The 18,992-nt window shown below is 53.8% G+C and overlaps 1 protein-coding gene across 1 annotated transcript; it reads left to right on the top strand.

Moving 5' to 3' along the window:
• Positions 1-2,618: 2,618 nt before the first annotated feature.
• On the top strand, positions 2,619-18,460 carry ABCD4 (ATP binding cassette subfamily D member 4). The gene is made up of 19 exons (XM_075712147.1): positions 2,619-2,665; positions 2,812-2,936; positions 3,069-3,196; positions 3,419-3,558; positions 6,738-6,854; positions 7,141-7,266; positions 8,147-8,197; positions 10,906-11,000; positions 11,938-12,059; positions 12,930-13,021; positions 13,200-13,289; positions 13,558-13,766; positions 14,060-14,151; positions 14,313-14,349; positions 15,532-15,581; positions 15,866-15,918; positions 16,282-16,358; positions 18,083-18,198; positions 18,365-18,460. Exons 1-19 carry the CDS (start codon positions 2,619-2,621, stop codon positions 18,458-18,460), a joined length of 1,863 nt encoding a protein of 620 aa, XP_075568262.1.
• Positions 18,461-18,992: the final 532 nt, after the last annotated feature.

Below are 18,992 nucleotides of genomic sequence, written 5' to 3'. Positions count from 1 at the left end.
GCAGTGGGGACCGTGGGGAGGTAGGGGCTGGGAGGCCCGGGGTGCAGGAGGATCTGGATGGGGGCTTCCCCCACCGGTCCTGGGCAGGGGGAAAACGCATCGGAGAGCAGGCAGGGGGGGACGGGGGATGGGATGTTTCACACCTAACAAGCAGGAGCAGATGGGGCTGGGGTTAAACACCACAAGGAATTAACTTGCACTGCCACAAGGAGCCCGGGCCTTAGCAAGCCATGCCGGGCTCTCCCTTCCCCGGGTCCACGGCAGACTATTTAGCGATGGGCTAGCAATGTGGAGGGGGTTTCTCTTGGGTCTGTAGCTAGTCAGGGAGCTGAGATATGGCCCTGCAGTGTAAACAAGAGCCATACAACCCTGCTCAAGTTGTGATTCCCCAGTCCTTTCCCAAGCCCTGCCCCCAGGCACACTCTGAAATGGCCATGCTGTTTGCCGGGGGAGAAACGTGAGAAGTAGAGCCGGGGTGCTGTAAAAGATGTAAATGTTTCGGTGCTGAGAGTCAGCGATGAGTGTCTAGGGCACAGGCTCAGCGGGGGGATGGAGAGGCACGGAGAAGGCACTTCTCTGTTGTTCTTGATCTTGGCTGCCTTAGGAGGGGTCCCAGGAAAAATCCTGGAGCCGATTCACTAAAGGGAGCTCACAGCATGTGCTTTATCGGGTGGTGGTCGTGGGGTGACAGGGACAGGACAAAGGGCAGGGAGGAGGAGGAAGAGGAGGTAGGAAAATGTTTGGGATAGACAGTTGTGGCCATCTCATCTGTGTGTCAGATCCCCTGGCTCCCTTGGTGCTGGGAAGCCACTTCATCAGCAGGGGAGGGAAGGGGAGGAATATCTCCTCACCATAAGGTGGGCGAGGGAGCAAAGGAGTCAGTTCAGTCCCAGTAACCAGAGGTGGTGACACACACAATTGCCACAGCTGCAATACTGCACCGTGAGAGGATGTGACTGCCTAGGAGAAACCGTCAGCCAGCTCTGATGCAACAGCTGAGAAAAAAACAATCCTTTTAACATAAAAATTAGTCACCGCTGAGGTCAGGTTTTCAGAGGGCTGATCTCTGCCCTCTGGAGCTTAACCTTTAGGTATGACTGATAGCATTGTGAATTCCAGCAGTAAAAGAGCTGAGAGAAGGGAGATGAGGGCAAGGAGAAAGGGACACTACTGAGGAAACAGACTGATGAGCCTTCTTTCATCCCTGAGCGTGTGTACTCCGATTTTGTGTTTGAAGTGCCTGGACCCATGAGCAGACAGCAGCAGAGCAAAGCGAGGGAGACAAGGCTGAGGGAGAAGAAGAAAGAGAGGGCTGGGAGGTGGGGAACTGCCAGGAGATGAAGCTACTTGGTGTATTGGAAGAGGGACCTACAGGGTACGTGCAGAAGCCCAAAGATTCTGCAGAAGCAGCAGCGTAAACAGGACGGTAGGTGTGAGAGCTTCTTGAGGAAGAAAGGGACTCCAGCTCTTAGGATCCCTCATCTCTTATCATCAGACTTGTCCCGAAATTTCCTTGTGCTGAAACATTTCGTAGCCCCAGAATTCAGGTGACTATCCAAACCTGGGAAAAAAAAAAATAGTTGGTTTCTGTATTAAGCTTGGCATCACTGAGGTCAACTCACTGACACGGCGCATCGCTGCTTTCTTGAAGTCCCTCTCTACCCTCCGCTCAGGTTTTCCCTCTGCCCAGCTCCCTTTCGCGCAGGGGAGCGGGGGGCACACGCCGCCATTCACCACCACGCTGGGGATCGCTGCCTTATCCCGAGGTCCCGGCTTGAGAAATCCTCCTCAGACAGTGGCCACCACAAGTTGCGCGTACTTCTGAAGCAACCCGAAACTTCACTTGCCCGCCCCAAAATAACCCAGACGCGCGGGAATCAGCCCTGCTCCTCCTTTGCCGTGTCCGCCGTGGGCAATGCCCGCTGCCCACGGGGACCGTCCCTCAGCCTCCGGGGACCCCAGAGGGAGCAGCTGGCGCCTGTCCAGCTCCTTCCTCAGGAGAAGGGGCGGCGGTGCCCTGTTTCTCCGGCCCTGCTGCCTGTGGTAGCTCGACCCCGGAGCCTCCCCGGCGCCCACCGCCCCGCCGAGCCACCGCCTCTGGGCCTCTGTCCCGGCTGGCGCCCAGCGCGGGCGGCCGGGACACGGCGGCTCAGCCAGCGGGCCGGCTGCGTAAGCAGGCAGGCGGTGAGGAGGCGGCGAGGGACGCGAGCACACCCGGGCCGGCGGCCGGCCCCGCAGGCGGCGGCGGCTGCGGGAGGAGGCGGCGGGGCCGGGCGGCGCCGATCGCTTCCCCCTCCCTCCCGGCGCCGCCAGGGGGCGCTGTGTCCCGCGGGCAGCGCGGCGCCTCGCCAGGGGGCGCTGCCGCTCGGCCGCCTGCGGGGAGAGGCGGCGCCGGCGGGCGGGGTCTCGGCCGTGATGCCGCACCCGGAAGCGCTCGGCAGCGCGGCGGCGGCCGCCCCTGCCCGGGCGGGCGGCGCGGGGCTCGGGCACGGAGAGGAGAGGTGATGAATATTCATGACGCAGGGCCCGGCGGGGCGGGGCCTCGCTCGGGCGGGTCCGGGTCCCGGTCCGAGTCCCGGTTCCGGTGCCGGTGCCGGTCCGGGTCTGGCCGCACGCTGATGGCGGGAGGCAGCGCCGGGGCGGGGGGCACCCGGGCCGGCCGCCGGTGAGGAGGGGCTGGGCTGGGCCGGGCCGGGGGTGCGTGAGGGGCGGGCTCCGGGGTGCCCCCGCGGCCGGGGTCCCGGCGGGGCGGAGGGGCGGTGGGCACCCCCGAGAGCTCACTGCCGGCCCCCGCGCCTTCCTCCGTTGCAGGCCTGCCCCCCGGCTGGACGGGCTGTTCCTGCGGCGCTTCCTGCGGCTGCAGGCGGTCCTCTTCCCCGGGTGGCTCTCCCCGGGCGCCCTGATGTTCCTGACGCTGCTCTGCGTCGCCTTGCTGGGTGAGCCTGGGGTGGTGGGGACGGGGGGCCGCACCCCACCTCTGCGCCCCATTCCCCCGTGCTCCCCCCCTTTTCTGTTGCCGCGCCAGCCCTGTCCTTCATTTCCTTCCCGTGCTTCCCTCTTCCCTCCAGAGCAACTGGTTATTTACCAGGTCGGGCTCATCCCCAGCCAGTACTACGAGGTCCTAGGGAAGAAGGACTTCTCCGGGTTCAAAACGCTGACTGCTGTTGCCCTGATCCTGATCGTAGTGAACTCCACGGTAAGGCAGGCCAGAGGCTCCCGTGTCTTGGGAGGGAGGGGAAGGCTGCCCATGGCTCCTGGCGTGATGCTGGTGACCAAGGATCTAGGTCTGCCCCTGCCCCGTTAGGCGGCTACATGTGGGACGGATCACTGGTGCAAACTGTTAGTTTTTATTTCATTTTGGGAAATGCTTGTTCTTCTCACTTGTCTCTTCCTCTCTGTCTCCTTGCCCTCATTCCAGCTAAAAAGCTTCGACCAGTTTATCTGCAACATGATGTACGTGAGCTGGAGAAAATCCCTCACCGAATACCTCCACAGCTGCTACTTCCAGGGCCAGGTCTACTACAGCCTGCACGTGCTGCGTGAGGACATCGATAACCCGTAGGCTGCCTGCAGCTTCTCTCAGCCTCTTGCTTGGCTTCTTGTGGGCTGCTCCGTGCCTTTTCCTGACTTCTCTGTGTCTCTGGGTAGGGGCTTGAGCCCTAGAAGCTTTTGCCATCTAGGCACAAATACCCTCGTCTGCCCTGGGTGGGAGGTGGTACCTGTTGCTGGGAACTGCTGTGACTGCTGACCATGATGGGTTTAGGGGTAGGGTGTTTCTGTTGAGAGGAAAATGAAGGCACGGCAGAACAGGGGTCTAGTGCTGCTATAAAACATGCTGTCTGCAAACTCAACCCTTGACACTCAGTGTGACGTCGCAAAGGACCTGGCTGGAGTCGGAGTGCGCTGCCTCTCCTTGTCCTTCACGCAGCCAGTGCGTTAAGACAGTCTCTGTTGTTGTGCTTGAACTTTAGCCCCAGAGTCTTCATCTGAAGATAGTTTTGTTTAGTGGGGATTTTAGTGGTTTTGATAACCCATGGGAACCACATCCAGGAAGGGCTTTGTTTTGCACTGTGCGAGAGCTGCGTTTCCCCTTTCCTGTTCCTAGGGAGGAAATGACAGGGGCGACTTGAAGTATGAGAGAAGGAGGAGCATTCAGTCCCTCCTTGCTTATCCCAGCCTGCCTTGAGATCCCCTTTGGGTTTGCTTCATGCACTGTCCTGCTTACTGCAGAGCTGCTGATCTACCTGGGCTGTGCAGCAAAAGTTGAATGCCTCCCTTCCTTACAACTGCCTGCTGACCCTGGCCTTCCAGCCTGTCCTTGCACACAAGACACTGCTGTCGTAGTTACACACTTTGAAGAGTTAAAGATTCTACATTAGATATCATGTGAGAGGTGGAGGCTTTTTTTTTCCCCTCCAGAGTTTAAAGAAGTTATTATTGAATGCTTGCTGAAAAACTAGAAACCAGGGGATAACTTCATCAAAATCGTGTGGCTTTGTACAGTTGTTTTGAGACTCTAAGCTCTCTTCCTCTGGAGGGGGCACCCCTGGTCTCATCACTGCACTGGTGCCATCTCCCACATTGATGGCACGAGAGGAGACCAAGCCCGGGGTCCCTGTGAGAAATGGCTGTGTTGCAGGGGCTCCTAACTGTTGCTGATAGTGGTGACCTCAAGGAACTGAAGCAGCCTCTCTGCTTCTGCTGGCCAGTGCTCCTGGCTGCCTGTCCTTGCCCCTTCGTTGCACAGCGTGGCGGTCTGTGTGGCTGCACAGTGAAATTGTGCTGGTTATCTCAATGGTTTTTTGTGTGTATCGTTTTTCAGCCAGACGTGTTCCCTGGCTGCTTCTGCTGGCCTAATGCTAGGAGACAGCCCGAGTAAGAGCAACCAGCTGTGCGCAGTGGGAGCAGCAAGCAAGGAGAAGGTTTAGCTTGGATCAAACAGCCCTACCGCCAAACATGAAATCACAGCTTCGTGATGCTCATGCACTTTCCAGCCACTGTTGGGGTTACTCCCATCCTCGTTAAATGTTCATTTCTGATGGTGTTTTGCACTGGTATGGAATTGCAAGGAGAGGTTAAAAAACCATGCCTGTCACCAAGGCATGCAGCGCTTCCCAGGCAGTGTAGCACATCGGCCATGGTCAGAAGCTCCTGTATGCCTGTCTTTTCCTTCGGTGGGGGGGAAGGGGAGGACAGAGGCCCCTCACCACATGGCTATCCTGCTCAGGTTTATTTTTAACCAGGGAATGTGTTCACATTGTGCAGTGAAATGCGTGAGATAACTGGGTCAGTCTGCTCCGCAGCGATAGAGCCAACTCTCCTGATCTTAGCAGACCGAATATGTGGGATTGCTGCAGAGTATTTTTGAGTACCACCTTGCTTCTGCTCAAACATCCAATCTTATTGTTTTCTGTCTTTTTTGGTGCCACTACAAAAATTCTTTTCATCTTGCAATTCCTTGATGAGAACTTTTTCCCTGCAACAGGTACTTAGAGAATGAACTAGAGCAACGAAGGGACCTCTCAGTATGCAGTGCAAACCAAACTGAGTGTTAGATGCATGGTGTCACCCATCTAGAAGGAATGAAGAGTGGTTTCTGAGTGGCATACGAACACTTGTGGCTCCTAGCAGGGCATTTGAGTTGATGTTTATGTGTTATCATTACATGTTGCTTAATAGCTCATAAAAAGCAATATCCTGCCATGAGTCTATAGCACAGCCTAAATTATAACTGTTTGGGAACAATTACAGTCCGAGGAAAAGGAAGAGTGATGACTGTAAGGTCAGTCAGGGTGCTGCCCCAAAATTAAATCCCATTGCTGTTCCAGCACTGCAAAAGAGTTGAGAGATGAATGGCCTTGTGTTTGTATCTGCACTGATGGCTAAGCCGGAGTCCAGCCTTGCTCTTCATTCTGGACTCCAGCATTCACAGTCATGGCCTTTCCACCTGTGCTTAGCACATCAGACTGAAGCCCTCATCCATGTGCTCCGGACAGATGAGGTGCCAAGGGAGTAAATATGCTGATACCCTTTCTAGTTACCCAAAGTGCAACTCCTGCTCAGCAGTGGGATGGATGGGACTTGAGGGTCTGTCACCCATGTGTCCGCTGCCGGCGGAGCGAGGAGGCTTGGTGCACTGCTGCCTGCTCTTGTGGGATGGGGGTGGGTGGAAGCACTTTCTTCCTTGCAGCAAAGAGACCAGAGGGCATTCCATGCAGAGCGAAGGGAGCAGCTACTGTGGAAGGGTGGCTTTGATGGAAGCTTTTGCAAATAGCCAACAGCTGGCGAAGGCCTGGCTCGTGCCCTAGCCAGTCCTGATAGCTCTGGTGCCTAAGATGCAGCACCAGTACTGAAGGTTTGGGGGAGAGCCGGTAGTTTTTGGTAGTACAGGGGTGGGTCCAGGAGAGGAGTAAAGGACAAGGATGCAGACACCTTTAGCACAGAGGTGGACAATGTTGTTGCAAGTGGAACAAGGGGTTAATATGAGGAACAGGGTGAAAGTAACAGCAGGAGCTGTTCTTCCTGGGTGCCCTTGGGTGGGTCCTGCTGGGCCATGTAAATTGTCTCCTATGGGGGAACGGGAGTCACAGCTGCAGGTCCCTCCCAGGCAGGGTTGTTCACCTGCACCCTCTCCTAAGTTCAGGCAATGAAATAGCCTGGTTTGTGCCCTGTTAGGACTTAGTACTGGTTCTTGCTCCTGGGCTTTAACAGTGTCAATGGGTCTTTGTGTTGAGCAGGGACCAGCGCATCAGCCAGGATGTGGAGAGGTTCTGCAGGCAGCTCAGCTCCATGGCCAGCAAGCTCGTCCTCTCACCCTTCACACTGGCCTACTACACATACCAGTGCTTCCGCAGGTAAGGACCCATCCTGGCCCTGCTTTCACGCCTCTTTCCTATGCTCTTTTTTGGAGCTGGCACCCACGTTACAACTCCCCAGATGGTCGCTTGTACATGTGGGTGAGTAGTCTCTGCGCTCCAAGGGAATTCTGTCTTGGGGATGCTGGAGTGTGCAGTGCTGGCTCCCAAAACCTCTGTGAAAACCAAGAGAGGTGACAGTTGAGGGCTCTGACTGCTTGAGCCCGAGGGTGCTGGGATGTCCTTTTGCTTGGATTATTAGCTGACCTGTCTTTCTTCTCTGTAGCACAGGCTGGCTAGGCCCAGTGAGCATCTTTGGGTATTTCATCATTGGGACACTCGTCAACAAGGTATTGATGAGCCCAATTGTGTCTAAACTTGTGCAGCAGGAAAAACTGGAAGGGGATTTCAGGTGAGTCCCAGCAGAGCAGCCTTTTCACTACCTCTTGGCAGCTCCTGCGAAAGCTGCATTTTTGTCCCTGTTCAGTGCTATATATCTGCAGCTGCTTTTCTTGTCTGTGACTTTCCCCACACTCAGAGAAACCTAGCTGCACAGTGATGCCCCAAAGTCCATGAACTGAGCCCCTGCCACCCCTTTCGCTGCCCTGTGTCATGGCAGGCAGTGCCCTTGGTTCAGTCTCCTGGTTCAGCCTCCAGGCTGCTTGCCTGTTCACTGCTGTTGCTGGTGCCTCTGCTAGGGCATTGGATGTGCTAAAGAAAACTGCATATGGAGCTTCCTTGGGTGCAGATGCAAGTTTGGTGAACTGTATCTACTGACAGAAACCAGGTTTCTGCTTCACCACCACGTTCACAAAATGCCCAAAACAGCACAGTCTTTCCATATGCTCCGCAGTTCATCTCCTCCCCTTCCCCTGCAGGGTTGGCTGTGTGCGTGGCAGGGGCTTTGCAGCTTTCCCTGGGGCTCAGGGCATCCAGGGAGAGCAATAGAAGCTGGTGTGGCACAGGGAGCCCAGACCAGGGCAGTTGGTTGCGGTGATTCTGTATGGTGGAGGTGCTGGGCCGGCAAATGGGAGGCCCAAGGGCTGGGAAGATGTGCACAGAGAGCAGGATGTCAAACAGATGTGCCACTGAGCTGGCCCAGAATGATGTCACTTTGTGCTAAGCCTTGGTCTCTGGTGCCTTTTTGAGCTTATTGAGTATTTCTGTCAAGAGATGCCTCAGATCAGTGCTCTGACAGATGTAAGATGAGTTTTCTTCAGCAAGGATATTGGCTACGTAATTCACTGGGCATTTGTGCACAATCCTAATGATGTTCTTTTTGGGTTGTCCAGGTTCAAGCACATGCAGATTCGTGTCAATGCGGAACCAGCTGCTTTCTACAGGTTAGTAGCGTTCGTTGCTTTATGTCCTCATAAGGATCCTTCCAGCTCGGGGCATCCTTGTTGTATTCACGTATCCCAGAGGAGTCCAAGTCCTGTTGCTGCAGCTGGAGCTTTCTGTCCCCTCCTTCCCACTGCAGCATCATACAGCCCTGACACTCTGTTCTCCTTTGCATTCTGCCCATTGTTTGCAGAAATACTCCACAGCAGTTGGAGAGAACTATTTTTTTTCTCTGCCTCCCTTCTAACATCCCCAGAGGCCTGATACAGATTCAGTGCTGGCTTAGAGACCATTACTGATATTTTGCCAGGTCCTTACCTGGAAGATTGCTCAAGATCTCATTGCATCTTGTCAGGATGTTCCCCTGGGGACTTGTTGCAGGTTGCTTCTGGCTGCATCCTGCTGCTGCTAACCTGCGTGTCTTCTGTGGGTATGGTAGCTGTTGCCTGGCCTCCTTACCTATGCTTGCTCCTCTAGGTCATTTTGTGCCCTGACCCCCCAACACTGTACTGCTACTCTCTGAATTTGCTCAGTGCCTTTTACCCCAGAGCTGAGCGCACAGTTGGGAGCCCAGCAGCACCTCCCTCCTTGGTGATGCCCTGAAGTCTGTTTAGCTGCTGCTTGGAGCCTTTAAGGTGTTTCACAGAAGTGGCTAGAACCCAGGAAAAGGGCCGCGATTTTACTGTAGCTTGTGTTGGGGTGCCTGGTCGGTGGCAGGAGGTTGTTGCTCCTCTCTTGGCATGTGTCTGCCTTCACCCTGCGGGTTGTGAAATTGCGCTGCTTCTGGGAATTTAAGCAAGCAGCAGTTGTCCTGTCTCAGGTCTTCCCTGCCTGTGATGTATTTGGCTCCTTCATGCTGTAATGACTGAGCGTTTCAAGTGTTGTGGTGCTGTCCCCAAAGTGGTTTGATTCAAAATCATCGATTTCATAAAGATTTATATTGACAGGCATGAAACTCTGATTTAAATAACTGAAATGCATCTTGGTTTGCATTGGCAAGTTTGAGTTATTTCTTTGTGGAGTGGTTGATTCTTATTGGTTGATAATTTTTCTTAATGGAGAAGATACTCTAATTACGTGCCCTTATTTAAGCTGCAGTACTTTTCCTCACAATTTTTAAAGTTTTTTATTCTGTTACTAACTAGAAAATGGAAAGTGAATTGTTATACCAGAAAATGGATTATCTTAACTTCAGTACAGTTCATTAGTAGAAAAGCTTCACTTGGTGGGAAACTAGAATTTAATTGAATTGCACAAAACCAGGCATTTTCACAGTATGAATCTTAATAAAAAATAAATTTTTAAAAGGTTGCATTCCTAGAATCCTGCAAGAGGAGGAGTACATGGTGAGTTTTGATTGCTGGACTTCTCTAGCTTGTGGAAGCTGTTAGATCTTGTCCTCTTGCATCTGCCATTGTTTTGTGAAGAAACAAATCCTGAGCATGGTCACCTTTTTACTTCTTTGGTTTCTAAGCCTTTGGCAAACTTACTTAAAAGTGATCTGAATGGGACGAAAAGCCGAAACCAACACAGCAATCTCTCCTCATCTGCAAAAGAAATAATAGCTCTGGTCCCTGATGCCTTCCTCACCTTTAACTCCTTGTGTCCAAGGCTTTGTCCTTTCCGAATACTCAGCAGCAAAGATTGCAGCTCAGTAGTTGCCTGAGATGGGTTGTAGGGCTGTAATGCCAAATTGAATTCTAACTGGATGTATTTTTGAGAAAGAAAATGTATTTTTCTAAGAATCGAGACTCTTTAGAACTGAGACTCTTCAAAAATCTTAATTTGTATTTTTTTATGCAGCTTCTGGTCCTATCTGCTCGGGCCCTAGTGACTCTCCTGTGGTGTGGACTGTGGTGGGAGTGTGGGTGTGTGCTTGGCAGGAGCATGTGTTGGGTGGCAGGGGCCATAGCTGCCGCGGCAAGTGCGAGTCTGGAACGAGATGTGGAGTGCTCTCTGCATTTTGCCACCTGAGGGCAGCCCAGCCCTTGCAAAGGAGCAGAAGGAGCTGCTACGCTCGCTGAAGGCGGTGGTTTAGAGCTGAGATGTGCCTCCTTGCTACTGGCTTAGCCTGGCCTTGGGAGAATCACTGCTAGCTCAGGTGGTGGGCAACCCCCTGATGCCTGCGGAGATACCCCTGGGAAAGGCGGGGGCTCTGGGGATGGTGTCACCTGCACTGGGGGCTGCACTGCTTGGGGCTTGTCCATGTCCCACTCCTCCAGGGTGGGGAACGGGAAGAGGCGGACTGGGGCTGCTGGCCACGCAGGCAGTGTTGGCTTCCTGTCACCTCCTGGACTCGCCTCTGCCCTCTCCTTTCTGGCTCCAGCTGTGTAATGGTGCCGTCCCTCTCTTCCAACCAGGCTCTGCTTGGAAGTTGCGTGTGGCCTTGGGTGTGCATTTGTTCCAGGCTGGGGCCTTGCTGACAGTGCCTGGCCTTGCCTCACCTCCTCCTGTATGCCACAGCAGCGTCCACGGGCTCTGGGAGAGATTTGCAGGGCTGCTTTTTTTGTTTGCAGAAACTCAGCCAGAGTTTCTTGGTGAAGCTGTTCGGGAAGGTGCTCTTGGCTGTTCAGTTCCTGCTCAACAAAGAGCTTGTTGCTTGGAGACTAAGGTGCCAGACCCTTTCCAAGCCTCAGTCCTAAAGCCCGTGCTTTGACCTCATTGCAGTGCTCCCGGGATGTCTGTGGCATGTTGCAATCTTATTTTACAGGGCTGGGCGAGTGGAGCACATGCGCACGGACAAGAGGCTGCAGAGCCTGCTGCAAGCTCAGAGGGAGCTGATAGGCAAGGAGCTGTGGCTACACAGTGAGTGGGGAGTTCCAGGGGGTGAAGTGGGGCGTGTGGTAGCTCCATTGCGGTGGCCCACAAGCTTGGGAACCCTAGTGCTAGAGCAGCAGTGCTGGGTTTTCTTCTCCCACCTCTTGCTCCTGCACAAAAGCCCTGAGGGTGAACAGAGGGTGCCTCCTGCAGTCCTAAATGGGAATGTCGTTGTGAAGAAGCCTCGTAGAGAGCAAAGTTGTGCAGGACCCAGCTAAGTCAGAGAACGCAAGCCCCAAAAGGGCAATCTGTGCTTTTTGTGGGGCAGGTGTTCAACAGCCAGAAAGAGAGGGAAGAGCTCAAGCTTTGGGGAAGAAGGCTCTATATGTGGTTGGGAGCTGTGGAAACTTCTTTCCTATAGCATCTGTCCCCTGAGCATAGTTGTCCTCTGAAAACCTCCCTTCTCCCATTGTCACTGGGTCCAGGTTTGGGCGTTAAATGACTGCTATCAAGACATCTCTTGCTCATCTCACCAGCACAGTGAGCTTCTGAGCAACGTAAAGGAGGGAGAGCCCTGAAGGAAGGTGTGTCCTGTGCTCCAAGATAGACTTCACAGCCCACCATCTTGCCCCAGAGCTTCCTTTTTGCCCTCCCTCCTGTTTCTCATGAGTCAGCCAGGCCCCTGAAGAGTAGAAACAAGCAGGCAAAGTGGCTTTTGCCTCATGGCGGTTCTTGAGCTGTGTGTCTGGATGATGTTTCTCTGCTCAGGGGCCTGCCCCAAAGCGCTCTTCGCTTGGCAAACAGATTTTCACCCTCGTGCTTGTGCTGTCTTGCAAAATGGGTTCTTCTGCTCTGGTGCATTGTGAAAGGCTGAGGCAAGACCATCGGTCTTCCTCTGACTGGGTTCATGGCTTGCACTTGAGCCTAGCTGGGACAGAGGTTCCCACCCTAACTCACTGTCTTCTCTCAATGTGCTTCTGCCCAGTTGGGGTCAACACCTTTGACTACCTGGGCAGCATCCTGAGTTACGTGGTCATTGCCATTCCCATCTTTTCTGGGGTCTACAGTGACCTGAGTCCAACAGACCTCAGCGCCCTCATCAGCAAGGTGAGCTAAGGGTGATCTCCCAGACCCCATTGTGGAGGGTGAGTGGGCACTGAGGATGGAGGTTTCATGTGGGTCTGGTGGCACTGGGGCTGGATAACTGCAGCAACTGACCTTCAGGTTAGACTGTCCCTACCCATGATGGCATGGAAATGGGAGCTTAGAGCCAGCTGGTGTATGATTAACCTGGAGGTGAGAGCTGTCAAGGACACATCTACGTAAGTGTTTCCCAGCTCAGACCTCTGTGTCTGGAAAAAAAAAAAAAAAAAAGGGAGGTCAGAAAGCCTCTGGCTTTCAGCAGTGTAGGTGGGGATTGGGTCTGTGCAGTGCTGCAGGTCTGGGTTTTGCCCTGTGCTGCTGCCTGTGGTGACCCTGGCCACCTGTGAGGCTCAGCTGGCTTGCATTCACCTTCCTGACCTGTCTAGTTCCCAGATACTCAAAACTGGGTTGTGATAGAGAATGCAGAGCTAAATATAACTAAGTGGGCACTGCAGGCTGAGACACCCTGCTCTGAGCCATGTACAGTGCTGGGGCAGGGCTGGTGGCATGGATCTGTGTGACTTAGGCGGGGTGAGCATGCTGGGCCCCGGGCTGGCCAACAAGCACTCTGCCAACACCATCCCTGGGTGGCAGGAGATGTGTCCACCTGGCAAAAACAGCTGTACTAAGCAATGAAGCCCTGCTCCATCTAAATATGGTGGTCATCTCCTTCACTCCCACCGCCATGGATGACTTCACCCCTCCTTCATCGTGCTGGGACTGCTGACATGGCCTAATGTCTGGACTCCTTGGCTGCCTCCTTGCAGCCATGGAGGAATGGGCAGTGCCCCAGCTCAGCACTGACCGTTGCTCTGGTGTGTGATTTTTCCCCAGAATGCTTTTGTTTCCATCTACCTCATCAGCTGCTTCAGCCAACTCATAGATCTCTCCAGCACCGTGACCGATGTAGCTGGCTACACGCACAGGTGAGCTGCTCCACAGGCAGGTCTCCGCAAGAAAGGGAAGTGCGGGACAAGACTCTGCCCAGGTCTGTGCTAAATAAATAAGAAACAGTTGCTTGTGAGCAAGCATGGACAAATTTGGATATTGTGAGGAGGCTGCTGGAGTTGTCCCTGGCATTCATTCAACCTCCTGTTTGTCTAGGGTTGGTGAACTGCAGGAGACCTTGCTGAGCCTTGGCAGAACAAAAAATGATAACTACTCAGAAGCCAAAGCCAGCTGGGATTTGGACGGGTGAGTCTCCTCTCAGCAACTGGCTGGCTTGTAGCTTACATGCTAGAGTGTGGGGCTGTCTTGGGATGGAGGCGGCCCTTGGTGTCACAGCCTGTTGCATGCAGTTGGTTGGAGCAAGCAGTGCTCCCTGTGGTTTGTCATTCCCGGGGCGCATGGGGCAGGGCTGCTGTCACAGAGGCACAGGAGGTCTAAGGTGCCTGATCTTTGCCAGTCTCAGGGTGATCGCTTACCCCTGGTTCTCTCCTCCTTTGTCTTGGTGGTGGCCCAGCAGCCATTCTGGGGAAGACCCAGTGCCAAGGGACACAGCTTTCCTTCTCGAGCAAGTGACGCTCTTGGTGCCATCCTCTGGCAAGCTGCTCATCAAGGACTTGAGCCTCAGGATCTCACAAGGAAACAGTGTGATGATTGTGGGGAACACTGGCACAGGGAAGACATCTCTCCTGAGAGTCCTTGGGGGACTCTGGGGGAGTACACGGGGTAAGGACTGCCGCTTGCCACAGCCTTCTCTTTCTCAACCAGGGCTGCCCTGAGTTTGGAAGGTGGCAATGTGGGGTTGTGAGGCCAGTGCCACCTTGTGATGGTGAATGCGTCACCAATGCACTGGAGCCACCCATCTCTATCGCATTCTCTGGCTCTTGTTGCTTTGCCTTGTGTTGCAAATATACCTTTTCTGGGATTTGTTGGCTACTTCATGGGGCAGCACTGCACGGGGGGCGGTGGGGAGTTGCTGGCTGATGCTGCAGGCTTGGCATGAATGTGTGTCTGTGCAGGGAGCGTCAAGATGCTGACCTGCTTTGGCCCCCGGGGAGTGGTGTTCCTGCCACAGCGGCCCTTCTTCACTGATGGAAGCCTGCGCGAGCAGGTGAGCCCAGGGGCTGCCTCTACTCTTGGCCTCAGCTGTGGTCGTGTGCTGCAGAAAGTCCTGCAAGAGGGAGAGTGCCTGAGTTCATGCCACCACCATTGCATCTCTGATGGACTGTGTCCAGCTGCCTCTGACATGGCTTCTTTTGCTCTGTTAAACAGGTGATCTATCCCCTGAAGGAGATCTATCCAGTTTCAGGTATGTGGAAATTCATTAGAGCAATTAGCCAACCCTGTGGTGTTGGCTCCCTGTCCTGTACCCAGTGCAGCTTCTCCCCTACCATGACCCATCAGGAGCACTCATCCATTCTGCTTTTGTCGCTCTCTGCTTTTCCCTGGAAGATATACCTTAGTGTAGGTTAAGGTCAGCTCTGTGTTCCCTCCCTTTTGTGAGGGAACGTATTCTCTTTATAAGAATATATTCACTTGATGCAATGAGGACAAGGTGGCCATGCTCTGCATATTGTGCTAGACATGTGAAACATGTTGAGGCACCTTGCTGTTGGGATACATCTGTCTGGTACAACCTGCCTTTGGGCAAGCCATGTTTGCCTTCATCTCATTTTCCATCCAGCTCCATCTTGCACAGTTCCTGTTTTTCAAATTATATCCCAGGGCCTTGCATGCTGTCGAGGTCAGACTACATGGATCCTTTCTCTCCCTTGCCCTCTTCCCAAGCCAGACCACACGTGGTCTGCTGCAGCTTGCAGACGTCCAGGTTTAAGTCTCTGTCTGAGTGAAGCAGTGTTATGTGCTGATTTTAAACACTTGGGAGTCACAGCTTGCAGAGGGTAACTGCAGCCATCAGCTACTGTTGTGGCTCTTCAGCAGCATCGGAGGGGTCCATGGCAGATGTACAGCCCTTCTGCTCAGCTTCCATAGGTGCTGACTGTACCAGCTCAGGTGTATGTTCTGCTCCACAGCTGGTTCACCCTGAGGTTTTTCCCATCCTGCAGAGGATCCTTTTGCTGGCTGTTACTGGAGCCCTGCTCCCATGACTCCACTACCTGCAGCGTACAGTGGGCAGTCAGCCATATGAGAGCAGCTGGTGGGCAGGGCATTGGCAATTGAAGCCTGGATCCTTGTGTTCTGGCTGTGTCCGTCTGTGATCATGGACTGAGCCAAGTCTCAGGTGTATCTGTGGAGCCCAGCTACGTCCTAGCATGCTGCTCACAGGCATGGTTAACATTTTTAAGGAAGGTCAGTCTTTGGGAGCTCTCTGTGCCAAAGCTCAGGACCTGGTATAGTTAAGTGGTCAAGTCAGCTACACTGGACCTCAGGAGATCCTCCAATCCTTCCCTCCTGCCCCACCGACTCCTCCTTACAGCTGTGGCCTCAGCACACATTGCCTGTGCTTTTGCTTTACTGCTTTCTCCCCTAGGGTCTGCAGATGATGAGAGAATTGTACGATTCCTGGAGCTGGCTGGGCTGGTGAGTCCCTGGTAGTGCTGCTGCCTTCTTTCCCGACGCTGCCAGCGAGGGAAGAAGGGATGAGGTTTTGTGGCAGCACAACATGACCATGTGCTGGACACATGCAGGCACATTGTCTGCAGCTGGGACAGGACTGTCCATGGCACAGGCAGAAGAGGAGGGATACGGAGCAACTTCGGCTCAAGTGGGAAGAGAGAGAATAGCAGGAAGGGGGTGGTTATGCTCAGGGCTGTGGGCTGACAGGGTTGGGGGCTGTGTTCACAAGTCTGCTGTGCTCTCTGCAGACTGATTTGCTGGCCAGGGCTGGAGGACTGGACGAGCAGGTGGACTGGAACTGGTAAGGCTGCTTGCCGTCTGCATGAATTTGGGTGATCCCCCTGGGTGGGGAACACTTCTAAGCAGATGCATGTTGCTGCTGGACTTATGGACATCTGTGTCCAGCTGTGCCCTGTGGGAGGTGGGCAGTATACAGGGACAAAGCCTTCATGCCCCAGGCATCAATGCCAACAATCACCAGCCATGCTGCTCTGCAGGCAGCTGACTGCACACAGGGGTGCAGAGCCAGTCCCAGCATGGAGGGGGGCATGGGGGACATGCAGGGACAGTTGCTTGCTGGGGTCTCCGATATCAGCAACCATAAGCTCTTCAGCAAATGAGCTCTTTTTGTTGAGGGAGATTTTGAATCTCGACCCTGCTTCAGGTATGACATCCTGTCCCCAGGGGAGATGCAGAGGCTCTCATTTGCACGGCTCTTCTACCTCCAGCCAAAATATGCAGGTGAGCGAGTGACTGCGAAAGAGAAGGGGGGGGGGGGGGGGGGGGAAGAAGGCAGGGCCTTTGGTGTAAAGAGAAGCTGTTTGTCCTGGTTTTGGCTGGGATGGAGTTAATTTTCTTCCTAGTAGCTGGCATAGTGCTGTGTTTTGGATTTAGTAGGAGAAGAATGTTGATAACACACTGATATTTTAGTTGCTAAGTAGTGCTTGCTCTAGTCAAGGACTCTTTCAGCTTCCCATGCTCTGCCAGGTGCACAAGAAACTGGGAGGGGCACAGCCAGGATAGTTGATCCAAACCAACCAAAGGGCTATTCCATACCATATGACGTCATGCTCAGTATGTAAACTGGGGGAGCTGGCCAGGGGGCTGCCATCGCTGCTTGGGAACTGGCTGGGTATTGGTCAGTGGGTGCTGAACAATTGCATTGTGCATCACTTATTTTGTATAATATTGTTATTATTCCTTTTCTGTCCTATTAAACTGTCTTTCTCTCAACCCATGAATTTTACTTTTTTTTCCCCCCGATTCTCTCCCCCATCCCACTGGGGAGGGGGAGAGTGAGCAAATGGCTGTGTGGTGTTTAGCTGCCTGCCAAGTTAAACCACAACACTGGTACAGAGACAGTTCTTGAAATCCCTTCTTTGCTAGGAACATGCTTTGTCTTGGCTGTTATTTTAGCAGCGTAGTGCACAGAGGATTCAGGAGTGAAAACATTTCATTGCCTCTGTGGAGAGTGGTAAATCAAGAGGCTGTATACAAGACATCTCTTCTTAGGGAAGTAGTGATTAATGTTCTTGGTCCAGGTCCGAGGGCACCTGAAGAAGCCCCCTCTCAGCATGCTCACCAGTTGCCACATAAAGAGGCGTGCATGCTAGGGAGCGTGGCATCAGCTGCCATATTTGAAGCTCGTGAACCTCTGTAGGGTTGTGGAAGCAGTGCAGGAAATTCAGTTGTAACACCGCACAAGAAGACAAGGTGCAGTGGGAGAAACGGTCCTGAGAGATCACAGAAGCAGCTCCCACTAGCAGATGGGGCTAATTTCTTTGCACACCTAGATTGCTAGTGACTGCTGGGGGAGGGGGGCTGTTGGAGGACTTGTCCTCCAACAAGTGTTGGTGTGGGTGAACAGAGCCGGTGTCGGTAGCAAGTAGCCACATGTAAGTGCCTCTCTTCCCCTGAAGTCTGTGGCGTGGCTTGGTACTGTCTGGGCAGAAGGAACCTGTGGATTGCAAACTAAAAGCTGTAGAGATTATGTAATACAAATTGAATTTATCTGCTCCAGATCTGTAGTATTTATCCGTAATTGACAGGAAGGTGCCTCAGGCTGTCCTGGATGCTCCCAGTGGGGTCTGGGCCGGAGGGGTGCACAGGCTGCTGCTCAGCCTGGCGCTCTGGCACACGGCCTGCCTTGAGAAGGTCGTGTCTTGGCTTTCACAACAGTGGGGATGAGGCAGTAGCTGGCAGCTGTTGAGGGAGAGCAATGAGGTGAACGGCACTGTTTAGGTGGATTTGAGGGTTTGTAGGGAAGGGCAGCTTTCCCAGTTGACTGATACCAGCTGTGCCAGAGGAAAATCAGAGTCCTTAGGCTTCTCCTCACTTGCATTCTGCAGATGCTCTTGGTGAATTCTAGTTAATATGTGAAATGTTCTCGGCAGTTGCTGCTCTTTTGCCTAGGGGGAGATGACTGGTTGGGAGAGGATTTGTGGGGTTTACAACTTTTCTCTCAGTGCTAGATGAAGCTACCAGCGCCCTGACAGAAGAGGTGGAGCATGAACTGTACCGTGTGTGCCTTCAGCTGGGCATGACACTGATCAGCGTGGGACACAGGGCTAGCCTGGAAAAGGTGAGATGGGGAGACAGCACTCCACACCTCCCTGGTGGTGGCAAGACAGGGGAGGTAGAGAGGGTCGCTGGCGAGCAGAGGGGAGTGACTGAGGCTGGAGAGCCTGACGGTGGGAGGACATGCCCTTGTGGAGACATCCCTCAGTCATTGTGTTATTGAATTGCAGTTCCACAGTTGGATTTTGAAACTTCATGGGGAGGGAAGATGGGAGCTCACTCGATGCGAGAAGATGAAGCAGCTCCCAGCTGGTGAAGGATGCTGAAAAACGTGCCCCTGTCTGGTCAGCTGCAGAACCTGCACACGCATGGGAGAGCTCTGAATAGCAGACACGGAGCTGCCAAGCCAGCAGCTGTCAACAAGGGATTCATCCAGTGCAAGACTAGCTCTGGATTTTGCTGATGGACAGAGCCAAGCCTGAACTCATGGTGTGCTCTGCCAGGAGCAGACGCGTTTATGCCATCCTTCTCCCAGCCCCCTTCTCTTGCCTCCCTGCCTCTCATGGGGGAAAGGTCTGAGCTGCTAGGCTGCCCAAAGAGAAGATGCTGCCTCATGGGGCTTGTAGAAGCAGTGGCCAGAGGAACCTCCACTTGTCCAGGATGCAGTGGTGCGAGGCTAGGATGCAGCCCCCTGTTCCACCTCTGTGCCTCGCTGGGGCCTCTGTCTCTGATACACAGCTCTGCAGAACAGAATTCTGTGCCTGTGGCTCTGTTGAGGGTTGTGCTCCCCAGTAGGAGCCAAAGGATGCACTGTAAGGGGAGGAGAATGCTGGCACAGAGAAGGGGCATGTCTCTGCT

This window comes from Pelecanus crispus, chromosome 6 (assembly GCF_030463565.1).
Source record: "Pelecanus crispus isolate bPelCri1 chromosome 6, bPelCri1.pri, whole genome shotgun sequence".
In the NCBI taxonomy this organism is placed as follows: domain Eukaryota; kingdom Metazoa; phylum Chordata; class Aves; order Pelecaniformes; family Pelecanidae; genus Pelecanus; species Pelecanus crispus.
This window is presented reverse-complemented; position numbering and strand designations above follow the sequence as displayed.

Coding starts and splice junctions, on each gene's coding strand:
- ABCD4 (XM_075712147.1), top strand. CDS start 2,619: ATGGCGGGAGGCAGCGCCGGGGCGGGGGGCACCCGGGCCGGCCGCCG. Junction 13,767..14,059: donor ACTCTGGGGGAGTACACGGG/GTAAGGACTGCC, acceptor GTGTCTGTGCAG/GGAGCGTCAAGATGCTGACC. Junction 14,350..15,531: donor GGAGATCTATCCAGTTTCAG/GTATGTGGAAAT, acceptor TTTCTCCCCTAG/GGTCTGCAGATGATGAGAGA.